At 55.2% G+C, this 15,938-nt stretch overlaps 3 protein-coding genes across 3 annotated transcripts; all 3 read right to left on the bottom strand.

Moving 5' to 3' along the window:
- Positions 1 to 2,831: 2,831 nt before the first annotated feature.
- On the bottom strand, positions 2,832 to 5,417 carry CABS01_03729 (fungal specific transcription factor domain-containing protein; the record flags this gene model as incomplete). The annotated part of the gene is made up of 1 exon (XM_060537101.1): positions 2,832 to 5,417. One exon carries the CDS (start codon positions 5,415 to 5,417, stop codon positions 2,832 to 2,834), a length of 2,586 nt encoding a protein of 861 aa, XP_060391359.1.
- Positions 5,418 to 10,351: 4,934 nt separating this feature from the next.
- CABS01_03728 (uncharacterized protein) lies at positions 10,352 to 10,600 on the bottom strand (the record flags this gene model as incomplete). Its single annotated transcript, XM_060537100.1, has 1 exon — positions 10,352 to 10,600. The coding sequence occupies one exon, from the start codon at positions 10,598 to 10,600 to the stop codon at positions 10,352 to 10,354; it is 249 nt and encodes an 82-aa protein (XP_060391358.1).
- A 3,407-nt stretch (positions 10,601 to 14,007) lies between these two features.
- CABS01_03727 (uncharacterized protein) lies at positions 14,008 to 14,266 on the bottom strand (the record flags this gene model as incomplete). Its single annotated transcript, XM_060537099.1, has 2 exons — positions 14,008 to 14,116; positions 14,211 to 14,266. 2 exons carry the CDS (start codon positions 14,264 to 14,266, stop codon positions 14,008 to 14,010), a joined length of 165 nt encoding a protein of 54 aa, XP_060391357.1.
- Between the last annotated feature and the right edge of the window lie 1,672 nt (positions 14,267 to 15,938).

Genomic DNA, 15,938 nt, shown 5'->3' with positions numbered 1-15,938 from the left:
TCCGAAGCGTTCTCTGGACAGCGCACATGGCTGCTCCCGAGCCCCCCCCCCCCCCCCCCCCCCCCCCCGCCCCCGCCGCCACAGCCCCCCCCCGCCGGCTGGCCCCCCCGCCCCCCGCCCCCCCCCCGCCACAACCACACACCCCCCCACCCCCCCCCCCCCGCCCCCCACAACCCAACCCCCCCCCCCCCCCCCCTCGGCGCCGGGGAAACGGACGATAGAACGCTCGGCTTGGTTACGTCGCCGGCGCCGCTCGAGTAGCTCGAAGCAAAGATACTGAGGCCCCTAGTTCGGGTGCCCAATCAACAAATGCACAAGACCCGCCTTGCTAGCTCAATCGGTAGAGCGTGAGACTCTTAATCTCAAGGTTGCGGGTTCGACCCCCGCGTGAGGCTCAAATCCTCACCGCGATTGGCAAAGCCATTCTTCGGGTTCTTTCTTTTCTATTTTTCCTCTTTTTGAGATTGAAGATATCCTCTTTCTGGCGACCATCTCTCTTGTTCCCGTATAACATTGGCCGAAAAGGAAACGAAACACAGTTTTAGCAAGTTGATTACATAAAGATAAATTCATAATCCAGAAGAAGACTCAACGCGATCGCAGAAGTGACAAACGTTGTCGCCATCGGGTGCACACTAATACGCGCGAAACTCGTATGCATGGTTCATGAACCATCACTGATACGAGCACGCGACAACTGGCCATCCCTCCACAAAGTCAACATTATTCGTGCGTATCGCACAGTCGACGCCTCTGCGACACGGAGACGGTATTCATTCAAGGTAACGAAAGCAGGGTCTTGGTCTGGCCTAGATGAAGTCGGCAAGGTAAGCTGACTGTGACCGTAACAATCACCATCTCTCACACGCTTCGCCCCCGTGCAGAACTAATCCGCGGGCAAATACAACTCCCAACACTCTTACAGGGGTTTTGAGAACCTCACAGCCCCCCTCTTCTCTCTCCAGTCTCCATCTCCCCCTCCACACACGTACACACATTAGCGCCCAGCATCGCAAACGACCTAAGCGACCTGGTAAAACAACAATCATCACTAAACCTCCAAAGGTCAGAGCGTAGATATCGACGATCAAGGGTCCAGGCTTCGAAATAAGCGAGACAAACACTGAAATCTGCCAAAAGGCACGCTAGGATAGCTGGGATAGATGCTGTTGATCATCCCGGGACGCAAATCCTCTAGCATCAACCCCGTCACGATCATCGCCGGCCCGGCCTCCCGAGGATCACCAAGTTTAAACTAGCGGGTCCTCCCCTCCCTTCTCTAGTGTAGACTCTACCCGGCACCGCGAGCAAGGGGTGGGAGTGAGTGAGTGGGCGGGCGGGGGAGAGAGAGAGATATTAGCGAGTGGGAAAAATGGAAGGCGGAGGGGTTCAAGGGACCGTGAGGTTCGTTCTCGTTTAATCGGACAGTTTCCGCCCCCAAGGACGGGCGGAAGATGACAGCCGAGCCGGAGGGCCTTGAAGTTTGGTCAGTGCAAGCAATGTAAGACACATGGCACCGGGGAATTCCCGTCCAAAGAAGGGAAAAAACTGGAACTCATCATCTCGACACTGTTCGCGTTGGAAAGACGTGTGGTGGAAGATGTGCAACTTTCAAGATGGACAGCTGCGGAAGGTTGAGCCGGACTAACAAAGTCTTGAGGCTCTGTAGAATGCAGGCAAACCTCTCCTCCCCCCTCCTCCCCCCAAGCCCGGGCAACATCACCCATCTTTGACCAGAAAGACTTGGCTTTGGGTGCCAAAAGGGAAGGAGGAAAAGAAGGTTTCCCCATGCTATCCTTGTGTCAAGTATGACACGCATCTGCCTCCGGTTCCCGCAACGACCGTGAGACTTGGCTCACTAGTCAGGGCACCACCATCACACATTGCAGGTGAGGGATCAGTATAGTAAAGTAGGGTGATGCTTACTACCTTCAATCGCTCGCTCGCGGGCCCCTCGTGGTACTGGAGTGTACAGTAACAACCAAAAAAAAATGGTAAAAAAATGAATATGATGAACAAGCAGCGATATGCCATATAGACAAAAAAACCAGACCGATTCCAGCCCCAATTCATCCTCTCTGCTGGGTATTGCACCAAAAGGAAAAAAAGGCCCGGCCTCTTCCCCATCCCCTCCTCGCTGTGCCGCGTCCATTACGAAAAACCATCCCTATGCCATAGCCCTCTTCTTTTCGAAGTGTTTGCGAATCCTTTTTTTGTTTTACCCAGGCGCGGTCATCCAGCGAACCGGGCCGTGAACAAAGAGGGAAAAAGAAAAAGCAACCGGGAATAAGCTTCTGGCCTACTGCCGTACCTCCACCCTTTCTCGCCTCTTGCTGCTAAGATGGTGCATACATTAAGGTGTTAACGAATGGTTTGAGGGGGCCTGTATGGCTACTCCCGCTCAGAGTTTGTTGAGATCCAAAAGAGAGAAAAAGGAATGATCGGAGCAAAGTAAATCTTTCAATAGAAGAAAGTTGATGAGAGAGAAGTCGAGTGAAGAAGGCGTTTTAAGCCCCTTGCATCAACACATTATCGTACATCGGAGTTCTTTCCTTGAATCCGGCTTGCTGTCATGGGGCCATCATGACAAAGACCCATTTGTAGGAGTTCGACATAGTATGCATGGCTTCATTTCCGTGACGTTCGTAAACAGTCATGATTTGTTGCCTAGTGTTTGTTTTGATGTAATGAAACATCATGAAGTGGTTGTTATGCAGCTTTTGGGGACCCCTATGGATAGGGCTCCGATCTACCGGCCTGCCCCGTGCTATGCAAGATTGAGCCGCTTCAAGAAGAGAGCATGGGGTTCGATTCTGAGCCCCTGCCTCTCTCTAGATGATGTTTGCGATGCTCAACCTGTCCTGGGGCCGGCCCTTGGTGCTCGTTGTTGGGCTGTTGGTGCTGCTGCCTTCGCCGGGGCCAGGGATTATGCTCGGTAACGTCGGCGTGCCTTCGGTCTTGATCCCGGCCGGTAGAGCAGATGTCCAAGTCGCGGATGTCGGCGTGGGCGTAGTGTTGCCCGAGGCCAGCCCTCGCAAGGCTGCCTCAAGGCGCTCCCACCCTCCCCACTCCTTGACTTCCTCCTCGCTCAAGCCAGTTCTTTGCTCAGCGCTGAAGAGCCCGCTGCTGGCACCGCCAGAAGCTGTGATCGATCCGGGGGAGGTCGGGGAGAGGATGGCCTCGCGCTCGCCGCCGGCCCAGACCCAAGCCGAGTCTGGCGCCGCCTGCAGATCGGCGCTGACATATGCCAGGAGCTCCTCATCCTGCATCAGAGCCTCCTGCAGCGGGGTAGGTCCGGAACGGCCATGGGGTGGAGGAGGTGGGGCAAATGGTTTCGGAGGCGTCGTGCGGGCGACAAATGCCGCATACTCGGAGCGCTTTGTGCCTAGTGTAGATACGAAGAAGGCGAGGAATCGTCCACAGGGGATGGCAACATCGCGTTTCGAGTCTATGGTCGCTAGAGCACGCAGACACGTCGTTGCATGGTCCCAGTATCCTGCCAGAAGGAGAAAGAGGGCACAGCGGAACGTGTGGGTGGTGAGGAGAGCAGTAGCGCCGTCGGCAAGGGTCGGGGTTGCACGCGAAAGGAGCGACGCTGTTTCAAGAGCAATGTGAGTACATTGCTCCATGGCAGCAAGACGTACATCGGACGGGCAAGTCGGAGCCAGGTTGTGGCGGTGTAATGCGAGACGAGCGTGGAGAAGGTAGGTGTAGGGCGTCAGGAGGTGAGGCGATATTTGCCCTGTGCTGGCTGTGTCGCATACTTGAGGGAATTGTGCATGGCAGGCGTTGAAGTGCGTCTCGAAGGTTGCGAGCCTGGTGGGCACCACGATTGGGGCAGCCAGTGTCTTGATCAAAGAAGAATATGACCTGACGACGTTGATAACAGCCAAGAGGGAGTGGTTCAGGGGCTCGCGGCCGGGAGGAACCATAATGCCTCCCTCGTGAATATAATGGTCGTCCACCGGGGCCGGGAGCGACACGTCGCAGTCAGTGTCGTCGATTAGCACCGGGCGGCCAAGGTCGAGAGCCAGACTTCTGTCCAGTATATAGATCGTCCACCATACCCGCCGTCGCGTTTCGCCTTCAATCACAGGCCACGGTCCGGATTCCGAGTACAATTCCAAGTCTTGTCCAGCTCGTACTGCCGTGCCCAGCCATGTCCAGGCAGCAGACTTCTGGTTCATCTCGTTGAGACAGAGAGTAACGAGAAGCAGTGCGCGTACGTTGTCAAGGACGTAGTCGTTGTTCCAAGGGTCGATCATGCCCCTGGCAACTTCCAGTAGTTCCGCCGCCCGGAATGCGCGATGGGGATCCTGGGTGAATAGGCTGCCGAGTGCCAGAGCCGCGAAGAACGTTGATAACCATGCCGGCTGCACGGACTTCGTGTTGCCGATTCTGTAGAGGTCTTCGACTCCCATCTGAAATGTTGGCCAATGAAGGATAGGGAACATGGTGTGCGCGGAGCCGTAGTAGGTGTGCAGGAGCTGGTCAGTCGTCTGCCTGGGAGGCAAGTCTGGTCTCTGAGGATCAAACAATGGCGTCGAAGGTGCCTGGCGGTACTGAGCAGGTGCTTTCCAGATGCCTCTGGAGAAAATGCGCATATTCGATCTTGCCCGCGCCAAGTCGTGAATAGGGGCTGGCCGCTTTCTTCGCTTGATCTCGACTCCTAGCTCCGGTAGCTGAAGGGGCAACTGCTCAAGACCATCCGGATCCACGTCCATCGCACCGTCCCGCTCCTGGAGCGCTCTCTTCAAGTTGAGATTGTCCCGCCTGAGGCGTTCCATCTGCTTCTCTAGGTCCTGCACCTGCTTGATCGAGGACATCCGTCGGTTAGTCTCTTTTGTAAATTGGCACTTGACATTGCGGCTTGAACACTCCGAACAACTCGTTGTCTCTGTAGCGTCGCATTTGACCTTTCTCTCACGGCATGCATCGCAGCTCGGGTCCTTCCTTCTCTGCCTGTACGCCCTCTTCTGAGCTTGGGAAATTGGGGGTAGTGAAGCTGTTGACGGGCCAGGTGTGCTTGCCACGGAATCGGCCGATGGCAGAGAGTCGCGGCCCATCATTGAGCCAGCAGTCACTGGTGTGTAAGGCGTAAAGGCGTTTTGGTTCATTGGCGGTAGAGGTGGGATGCCAATGGGCTGAGGAGGTGGTGCCGCAGTTGTTCTCGCTCCAGTGTTCATCAGACCTCGCGGGATGTACTGGGCAGGTTGTCTCGGAGATGTGGCAGAGGAGACTGAAGATGAGTCGTACGACCTGGTGGAGGGATTAGGAGATCGTGGATATGGGTTGTGCGACGACGCAGCCATGGCGGAGCGCGGTTCAACGGACCAGTGCTCGTGAGTCTGGTTCAAAGAAGACTCCACAGGCTCCCCTAGTCGGTGGACGGTGGGCAAACGGCGCTCCACGAACATACAGACGGTTTGTCGAGTCCTGCGGTTGGAAGGTTGCCGTACTGGACCCAACACACGGTTAAGTATTCCGAGGAAACTCTTTGGTGCGCAATACGGTATCCTCCGGGAGAGCGAGTGCCGTGTTCTACAGGTTGAGCCTTCCCAAGATTCGTATCTCTTCGCGTCCGGGCAACGAGGGCACAGTGGTTATCTTTGGCGATGTTGAAGCGTACCCGTTGTGCTGTAGCTCTGTGTGACCCAAAGCCGGCTAGATTCCTAACGTCCAATGACTTGCTTGTCTGAGCTCCGCCTTCCGAGTACAGGACTGCAGAGAAGACGATAAAGAGGCCCGGCTGCCGTGCTGTCTGATACAACTGTCGAAGATGCTGACACCAAGTGGCATCTGTTACGCAGCAGCTTGATTAGCGTGTAGACTCCTCGTGATCCGTCGAGAGGATGCCAGCTTGTATGATATATGCAAGCAGCGAGCAAGATGCTAAGCAGGCGTAGTCAAAACGAAAGAGGGCGGCGTGGGGTCGTGGAGGATGGAAGCCGGTAGGGGAAACAAGCACCAGATGTAGGTTGCGCGGAGGGTAGAGAGATGTAAAGAATGGCAAGCTGTGTGGCTCTGCGGGATGGTGGCAGAAATGTTAAAGACTAATAGCAAGCGGCGTCTGGTCGGAGCAACGAGGAAGCGGGTAAGGTAGACGGACAAGGGAGGCTAGGCAAGGCAAGGTATGGTGGTCTTGGGCCGTAATGTCACTCGACGGGTACAACACCGCCGGAGGTTTTAGTGACGATGGTTTGCGGTGCCCTCGAGGCTTTAGTTCTGGACTGGATCCGGGGCTCTCCGCGCCATGAAAGCAGAATCGGAAATATTATCTCTGGAGAGTGGTGGAGGGCTGGACGGGATCCTTGCTGCCGCTGGGCCCAGGAAGCAAGGAGGAAGAACAGGGCTGTGGAAGATGCTCATCAACCAAAGTAACTAACGTGTTTCGACCGGAGAGTGGGCGCTGCTGGGATGCCAGGGTCCCGGTTCAAGAGAGCAGGGGGTCCAGGAACCTCGGACAAGTCACCAGGAAACCCCATGATCCCTGCCTTTAAGCGTCGACACCAAGGATTGGTGATGGCGAATCGGCAACAGCTTCGAAAATAAGGTCGCTGTGCCGCGACTCAATGGCATTTCCCGTCGAACAAGCCCACTTGGACTCGGCTGGGGTGCTTTTCTCAACCTCTTGCGCAGGAGGCAGGGGGGGCCAATGTGAACCGTGAACGTTGATGGTCCCCAAGACAAGGATTCGGGTTCAAAGGGGGCTAATAAGTCGATATGGCTTGACTTGTATGATCGTGGGTACCACGCGTCGAGCTCCCTCGTCGGGAATTTTGCAACAGGTGGGCCGTACCAAGACAGGAGAAGCCGCTATAGATCCTGATCCAAAAGAAAACGGGCTCTGGGATGGAGGAGGCACGTACGTATGTGGGTGAAATTTGCCCTTATGCAACCCTCACCCACGCTTAGAGGGGGGGAACTTGGGAAGAGGAGAGAGGGCTTCAAGGTAAGATGCAAAGGGTGTTGGGATACAATGTGGATGGATGCAATGAGCCCGTCGTTGGTTCGGCTGGTTTGCTAAGGTAAAATCTGCAGGAAACTCTTCCGCTTCTGCACTCGGTTGCAGGAGACTTGTTGTTGGAGGCTTGGAGCTGTTGAGAATCGACCGGCATTCTTTCGGGTTGTACCACTGACACTTTGGTGCTGTGGGCTGAGGGCGACTATTTTGGGACATGATGTGCATCGAAAAATCCTCCCAGCAATCTTTGCAGCAGCGTGCAGATGGGCCAACTTGGTCCAGGTCCTTTTCATTCTCCTCTTTGCATATGTCCCTCGTCTCGCCATCATCTTCTCTGTCTTATGAGGCCAGGCTGGATGGAGACAGCGCCGCAACAGAACAGCCGACAAACGAGCCGACCATAACCAGCCCGGGCGATGGACGTGCGCTTGATGAGAAGGGGCCGCTAAGCCGTTCGTCGGGAGCTATCGAACAATGATCATCGGGGGGTTTCGCTGCTACTGGCCGCGATGAGACTACGAGTCGATTGGGTGTTTGGGCAGGCATGGCCTCGGCCACTCAACCGCGTCCCGATCTTGTCATAAAATCTGGCATAAGGTAATGTCCGTGGCTGTGCTAACTAACGGTCGAGGTTCAGGGCGGGCGACTAGCCGATACCCGGGCCGGGTGAAGATGGGGTGCTGGCGATATGGACAGGAACAAGGACATATTCCGGCTCCAGACGGGGGGGAAACGAGACAAATGAAACATGTGGCATACGCACCAAACTTAATGGTTGACTTTGAGGCAAGCTTCTGTGTTCCAGACCGTTTTGCTAAGCTGCTGTTGATGAACGTCGGAATGTTTGCGGGCTACGAGGTGGTGTTCCGTGTCGACGTAGCGGCTTGTCCGCGGATTTCTGCAACGGCCAGGCACGTGGTGCATCTATTACTGACACCAAGAGGCAATAAGCATATCTCAGTGACAGGACAAATCCCCGACTGACGTTTGATCTCTCCGAAGAACAACGTCGATGGACTGGCGCAGACAAGGTAAGAGTAAGGTACAACCAACCGGCTGCTGCTCAGTGCTGGAGGGTTTCTCAAACGCGAGGCGTTGGAAGGCTTTGAAAGCCCTGTGTCAAGGGAAAGGCTTGGTATCCGAACTGGGGTCCTCGCACTGCCTTGTGGTGCTGGTCGTACTTGTCGTGCTTGTCGAATGCCTGTCGACCAATTCGAGACTCTTCTCCGGGCTGTTGGCTAGGGGCTGAGATTGGCTGGGGGGGGGTTCGTAGGAGCGGGAATCTGCACGTTGCCGCAAAAGATTACGGCCGGCTGTGCCCACCGGCCACGCAACAGGCGTGATGTTGCAAGGGTCTGGTGAGCTCGTTGTTGCTAGTGGCAGGGTGGAATGTGACGGATTTGACAGGCCCAAGGCCGACGGAACCGCTATGCGGCAACAAATGGGCTTCCTTCCAAAAATCTGTTCGCCTACGTTCCTTTCCCAGGGCAAGATCGACCAGCCAGCACCGGAACTGGAGGAGATGTATTGCAGTCTATTCAAGGTGGTCTTGACTCTGTATCTTGTAAAGAGAGAGCTGGGATCCAGACTTGAGCTGCGAGAGCGGCCCAGTATGTCTCGGCGTGTTACTCAATGTCGGGTCCTTACAGGGGAGCGCTTTTCCTGAGTTGACTGGAGGGGTCTTGAGTTAGGATTTGGGGCCACCGAAGTAGAACGTGTCAGGATTCGGGAGTCCCAGGACTGAAGGAGAATCGAACCTAACGACAAGGACCAGAGAGACGAGACCAGCTGTTGTGGAAATTTTGCAGAGTATTGTCCCTGCTGCGGCAGGCTGCGGTCGATGTGTGAAGGCAGCAAGGCTTGGCTAATCCGGCCTGCTGGTGCTGTATGCCTGGATGTTGCTTGGCGATGTCAAGTGAGGAACCTTCAGAGAATGACAAGATTCGGGACCAGTGTGATAATGCGTAAGGGTCAGGGGTGATAGAGGCTGACGGGGAGAAGCATGAAGATGCCCGTGATATGATGGTCGTCGTAAGGTGGGTAGCGGCAATAATGATCCCCAATTCCAGGAGAGAAGGTATAGCTGGTGAGATATGATTTTCTGGAAGGTAATGCAAAACAAGTCTGATGGGTTTGTAACGCATCTAAGCCTTGATCCTCGACTAAGAGACGCGAAGCTGAGAGACTCGAGACTCGGGGGGTAGGCCAGTGAGAAAGTACCATCACCGTGATATTAAGGCCAACGCCCGACAGATAAGCTCTACACTTTTCTTTGCCTGCATTGTAAGCCAACGAGGGAGGCAAAATACGGATACATCAAAGCAGTGACCGCCTGGTGCAAGAGACGCAACTGACCGGCCAGCGATCCCACGCACCAACGCGCCGGGGCCGGGACGGATCAGCATTTCCTGTGGTTGAGTCATCCCTGCACCGGGGTGTGGGTGAGCTTCTGTGCACCTGGCCAGTGTCTGTGTCTTGTCGTCCTGTCTTCTTTCTATCAAGGAGCCGATCAAACGCCGTCGGAAAGGGGAAGGTCAAAAGTAACAGACGGTACTAAGAATAAGCCATCACTGGCGAGGGGAACGCTGAAAGTTGAGCTGGTATACCTCACACTACATCGTTCATCCTGCCGCAAGTGACAAGTGGCAGATGGAGATCAATGTTGGTGGAAAACCCCGCAAGCTCAAGTTATCAGCTTGGACTTGAAAGTTGGAGCGGCCATGTGCGCCAGGGCCTCTCGAGGTTCTTTCCTGGGCCAGCATTTCGGACACCGTCCGTTACGTGAGGCACGAGGCAAAGACATGGCTTGCCGCTTGTCAATACCTGCGAGTCTGCGGCGGCGCGACGGCGGTGGTTTGCCTGTGCGCCAAAGAGGGCGTGGATGTCTTGGTTGCGCGGGACGGGTGGTTCCCCAGGGCCTAAAAGCAACTGCGGTTTGGAGCGTCAAAGTCTTGTATGTAAGTACCTGTGGCCCTGTGCCCGGCAGGACGTGGTTGACAATGGCGTCAAGAAATCTGCGAGATTGGAATGACGCTAGCTCCCCCCCCCCCCCCCCCCCCCCCCCCCGGGGCCGCGGCCGCGCGCCCGTGGGGTTGGGGGGGGGGGGGGGGGGGGGGGGGGGGGGGGGGGGGGGGGGGTGAGAGGTGAGGCGTGGGGGGTGTGGTTGACAATGGGGCGCAGAGAGTTCTCGGAGTGTGGTGAGGCCGGCGCCCCCCCCCCCCCCCCCCGGGCTACGTGGTGGCCTGGTCCACATGCTTGGGATGTTGGGGCCGTGGAGCAAGGCGGTGCTAGGAGTTTGAGGAGATGGACTCGAGTCAAGGTTGGAACTGTATTGTCTAGGGTCAGGGTCCTTATCCTTGGCCGGTCTGTTCCTGTCCCCGTCTGTTCCTAAAGGGAAAACATCGGCGGGGAATCGGGACGGCCAGGATCCCGGGCAGGGATGTGAAAAGTAGTGAGAAGTTCAAGGTCCGTAAAACTCCAGAAGCCTGTGTGGCCTTTGTATGTGTCTTGATGTGATGATACTGATGACAACGTCTGTGCCGAAACTACCATCCCCAGTTGGAGTTGCCAATGTGGCGCTGCATTAGCCTCGCGCAAGCAAGTAACTGGCAATGTGAACAGATGAGAGAGAGGCATGCGAAAGATGGGATAAGACAATGCCCATGAGTTATTCTCAATACTAGTAGTTTTGCACAGTCGCTTCATGTTCGTGTGATATCGACCGCATTTGGCCAGGTTAAGTTGTGCTGCGTGCACCTCGCCTCTCAAGTAATGTCTCTAAAGGTAGGTATCGAATAACAAGGTATCTGAGTGCAAATTACGGCATTATTCTAGATTGTGGTTGTGATTTCGAACTAAACCGCTGGTAGCTTCTAGGGTGCCAGGTAGGTTCCGGGCCGTGAGACATTCTCGATTTTTCATGTCTGATGAAAAGAATGGGCGGCAGCAATCCAAGGCGGGAGGGGGAAACTCAGCCGTTCTACCGGCGGCGTCGGCCGGGTAGAGGGCGGCAGACCAAACGGACCTCCACAGCGGGCTGGTTGAGTTCCGCCCACAAGTGTGTGGGGCAGCGACCGGGATACGCAAACTCGCTTGGAGAAAACTGGTGAGTCGTGACGAGGTAACCGAAGCTAGACTTGGGCATCAACCGTTCGAGTTCAAGCTTCTTTCCTAGCGGCATCACCTTGATGCCGAAGCTGTACGAACTATGGTTGGCTTGACCGATGGACGGTGCTTAGTCGTTGACGAAAAGTGATGGGCACGGTGACGTGACAGCCCGATGTCATTGGAGAAACACCAAGGGTGGGAGCCTGGGAGGCGAGCGAGAGACGAGTCCCAAAGCCACCGGGCACTGGGGTAAAGACTGTCTGCACTAAAGTTAGTTGTATTCCGTACTACGTACACAACTTGGTGCGGACACCATAGTGCCACTGCCATGGCATGTGCAGCTGCTCATCGCATCGCCAGTAACAGAATCAGGGGTTGTAGCGGCTGCCAGGACCAGGCCTTGACTCCGAGTTCCGAGCTGTTGCACGGGAGGGTGTTGAGCCGTGGCGCCGTCCCTTTTGGTGTATGGATGTCGCGTGTACAATGGAGATGGCGCGCTGTGTCTCGCGGGAAGGGGGCGGCACTCTCCCTGCAGAGGCGCTAGATAGGTATCGGACAGCTCTATTCTGTGTGGCTGACGGTGGAACAGAGAGAGAGAGAGAGGCTTTGACGGTCGACGTAGAGCGTACGCTCCAGAGTAAGGTTGGTTGGTGGCACACTGGCAGTTCTCAACTTGTGTGAAAGGTCCAGCCATGGAGCTTGTCTTGTGCTACCTAGTTAGTTCGAGCTTGTTAGTTCGTTCCCGGCAGTTTCAAGAGCGTCTCCGGCAGGCTTCTTCACTGTGGCTGACTGCCAGTTCTGGAGTCGAAGGTTGTCAAAAGCTTGGGATAGGGCGGTCAGACAGACGCAGTTTTGCTCATCAGCGTTCATCTGAGGAGGGATAAAGTTGAGAGTCTCAGTCCGAATGTCCCGCATGTGAATAGAAAGTAAAGCGGGAGCCAAGCTCGTCTGACAGTCGCAGGTTCCATAGTGCCCGGGCTGAGCTGGTTGACTTGAGAGTATGTCAAGAATAGCAACAACTAAAAAGTCATTTGGTGATTGCTTGTTTTGATTAATCAGGTGAAATCATGCCATTCCCAAACGAGAAACGACGAGTCGGAGAATTGAAGGGATTGACTACGGCCCCTTTGGAACAGACGAGAAAAGCGCAGACGTGAAGTTGTGAGCCTGATGAGGAGGCGGAGAGCTCAGACTTGGACGCCGTGCAGTGATAACGGTAAGCTCTGCGGTGATCCGGTGTGCTGGCGTGGAGGAAAGAGTTTTCTCTCCCACACACCCCCTCGGGACCCCTTCTCTACATTTGCCTCTTAGTCGTTGGGAACAGAGCTTCTAACCACATGTTTCTGTTCGGTATAGGTGCCTATTGCGCGTGCACTGGGGATAAGGCGGCAAAGAAACAAGTGACATCCATGCTGGTAGACCCTTGTTAGTCGAGCAGAGTTTGTCCCCCTCTCGGCCCCAAGCGATGGTGGTGGTGGTGTTGGTGTCGATGGTGAAGAAGGTGGTTGCGGGTTGAGGAGGGAACGAGATGGTGGTGCTAGGAATAGCACGGCATGCCCCGTGCCGGGCGAAGTACGGGATAACAACTCAAGTATCGATTCGTCGAGGCTTGTTGCCCCCTTGGATTCGTTTGGGCCATTGGACCCCCTCAGTCTATTGTCATGATTCGACTTCCCTGATGGACAGGAGTGACTCGAGCGTTGGTACGATTACTGGAGCATAACTGCGTATCCATGAGGGCAGAGGAAGGGAGTCGCAATATCGAGGCTGGAAGCTGGATGCTGGATGCTTGCTGCTGGGTGATGCCGGGATGGAGAGCAAATTTGCGTCGGCTACGTTGGCCGTAGTGTGGCAGCATGGAGTATCCGCAGCTCGCACAAACAGGTCGGCATTTGGTTGAATGAGGAGCAGGGAGGCTTGATGCAAGTGGGATGAAGATGGACAAGATCGGCGCCTCGTGGATAGTAAGAGATGGGCCAGAACTGAGCGCCGGGAATTTGAAGAGGCACCAAGGGTTGGTAAGGTGTGAGGTGTGGTGGTTGAGTTTGGTGAGTGCTTGTCAGAGTCAGAGGGAATTGCCCGCCCGTCTCCTGTCTACTACGTACCTTACTACGTAGGTACTTCACAGTAGGTACTCCTGTCTGCCACTCCTTCCCCCACTCCGCGTCCCGATTGAGGAGGGCGGAGTACGTACTTCTCAAGGCTCAGGGTCGCTGTCACCCTGCCCGAATGCCCAAGATCCCCTGGCACTTGCCCTGAGCTGAGTCCCTGAGTGACGCCTGAGGCCTTAGGCAAGAAGTGAGACGATGGAAAAGAGGGGCGAGTGCGCGATGGGAGAATACGTATCTCACCGCGAGACTTGGGTTGGAGTCCGAATGGGAATACTCCGTACCGGTACGGAGTATAGAACTGGAAGGAGAGCGTCCTTGGGTGGACGGGTGGACGGGATGATGTACTTCCGAGTCCAATATCTGATGAGAAGGAAGGTAGGTACCTTACCTACCTACCTTTAAACCTCCCACTGTACCTTCCTTGCATTCCAACCGCAAGGAAGCACTTTGATGGCAATTCTCTTTGCGCTTTCTTCCTCCTCCTCCTTCACTGAACAATGACAGGCGTCAGACCATGGCTATAGTAGTCCGTTGTGGGCAACAACGATGAATTGCAATGTTGCAACGCTGCAATAATGGCCTGAGGTACGGTTGCAGAGAAGGGAATGTACCTTGCATGCGTGTGAGCCGTAGTATCCAGGCACGGAATACTGCTTCCATCGATGAGATTGACTGTGAGATCGGCGCCTGGAGCCAATGGAGCTCGGCAGACGGCACTTGCTTAATCTCCTGAGCCTTATGCGCCAATGGATCAAGGTCCATTGGCTCGACGGTGGTCCTCTGGTATCTGACAGGCGTACCCGTATTGTAGGGTCCTCATCGACTTCAGCCGTCTTTCCATGATCCCAGGGGCCAGGACACCGGTGACCGGTGCCGGAGTCGTGCAAGGCTAAGCAGCCAGGTGAAGGGGGAGGGTGTTGTGGACTTGTGGGTGCTTTGCAGTGTCAGAATTTGTCTGTCTGCCCGGCGTGATTGCTTGAGATGAAGTCTCCAAAGGGCCACCGAGGCACCTACCTACCTCACCTTACGTATACGCACACAATTCAGAAGTGAGCCACTTCGGAGGTGAGGGACCTGGCGGCATCTTAGGTAAGGCATCTCAGACAGTACGGAGTACATGGCTACTGTGTAAGCCAGTCCCACAAAATGGAAAGACTCCAACAGTTCACTCTTTCCTACCGAAGTAAACTTGGAGGCTTGAGGTGGAGTGTTCCTTCTCTACCTAATAGAGGAAGGACATGGAGCAGCTGCCAGGAACCTATCTTAGCTACGTACCTTGCCTTGGAGTCTGGACGAGAGTCTGGATTACGTACGCCACTAACCCCGAAACAGACTAGACACCAGGCTCTGACAGGGAGATCCTCCGATGTGCCTCCGTATCCATCCCCAATCCGCAATCCACAACAGCTCCGCGCTGTATACGTACTCGGTCTCGTTTCTTGACATCTTCAGACTTCCACGACTTCGACCTCTCACTATCAATCCACAAAGTCAACCCCGACCCTAGACGAAGCAAAAGCTGGAGCCGGACTTATGCACCTTGACCCGGCGGAACTTGGGTCTGGACGCTCGATGCATGCTGAAGCTACATTCGAAATGGACTGGCTGACTGGATCCTGATTCCCGGCTGCTCGCTTTGAGCCCATTCTTTCTTTCTGCCAGATCCCACATCCCTCAGCGGTACAGTCATCAACCTTCTTCAAAGTCCAACCTCTCTACGCAGTATTCCTCCAACGGGCCCTTTCAACTAAGTGTACGGATACCCATGCGGGCACTTCTTCATCCTCTCCAATTCTCGCAGTCCCTCGACACTTGCGAGCGCACTTTGCACATACACACGGCCACATTTCCGGGTCCCACATAGTGTTGAACCAGACTCGGCAAACCTCTCCGTAGCAACTTGCATTCATATCGACATCAAGCCACGGTTCGTTGTTAGCTCAGCATGTTTTCCCCAAGTCGAGAATCAGGGGGAGGCTACATGTTAAGATACCTTACCTGCTCCAGAACAACTTAGATGCGACACATATGCCGGAAGCACAGCCGAACCCTGAGTTTTCAGCCGTTGACTTGTAGGCCGTCGATCTGCGACGTAGCTACGCAAGACAAACCTACGAGGACCACTTGGTACTTGCTCCGAGTCCGACGAGTCTCGAACCCACACCATGCTAGACCTTCTACTTGGCTCGATATTCCGCCTAGACCAGGACCTCTCTCACCATTGCCGCTGCTTCGCTTTCTGCCCACTCTAACTTGCTCGATACGATGCATGTGTCTGTCGTTTTCCTTTCCAGGACCTAGCAATCTCTCAACCTGCGGCTTGGGATCTGCATTGGCGATTCAGAGACGTGCATCAATCCCTTGACCATAGCTGGCAGCATCGATCTCTTTCCAAGGTCTACGAAGCCGGCAGGTCCCATAGGTTGCAAATCACAAGATACCACGGTAGCAAGCTCATGGATCATGTCTGGCCCCATGGCCCCCTCTCCGTTGCATGCCAACGTTCGCATCCCTCAGACAAAACGGATGCAGTACGGATGCAGTACGGATACATCGCACTCTATGAATTCATACAGAAGCCGATGGGCGAGCGGGCGGGCGAGCCACCCGACTATTTCAACGGCCTCGACTGAACACAATTAGCCTTTTCCCAATCGCCTGGCCTGCCGAAGCAATCAGCCCGCACGCCCGCTCTTATCCATTGGGATTTGAAGTGCCGGCTGCACATCAGTTTTGCACCGCATGCCGCACTGGGA

This window comes from Colletotrichum abscissum (genome assembly GCF_030869225.1).
Source record: "Colletotrichum abscissum strain IMI 504890 chromosome Unknown Scaffold_7.1, whole genome shotgun sequence".
Classification (NCBI taxonomy): domain Eukaryota; kingdom Fungi; phylum Ascomycota; class Sordariomycetes; order Glomerellales; family Glomerellaceae; genus Colletotrichum; species Colletotrichum abscissum.
This window is presented reverse-complemented; position numbering and strand designations above follow the sequence as displayed.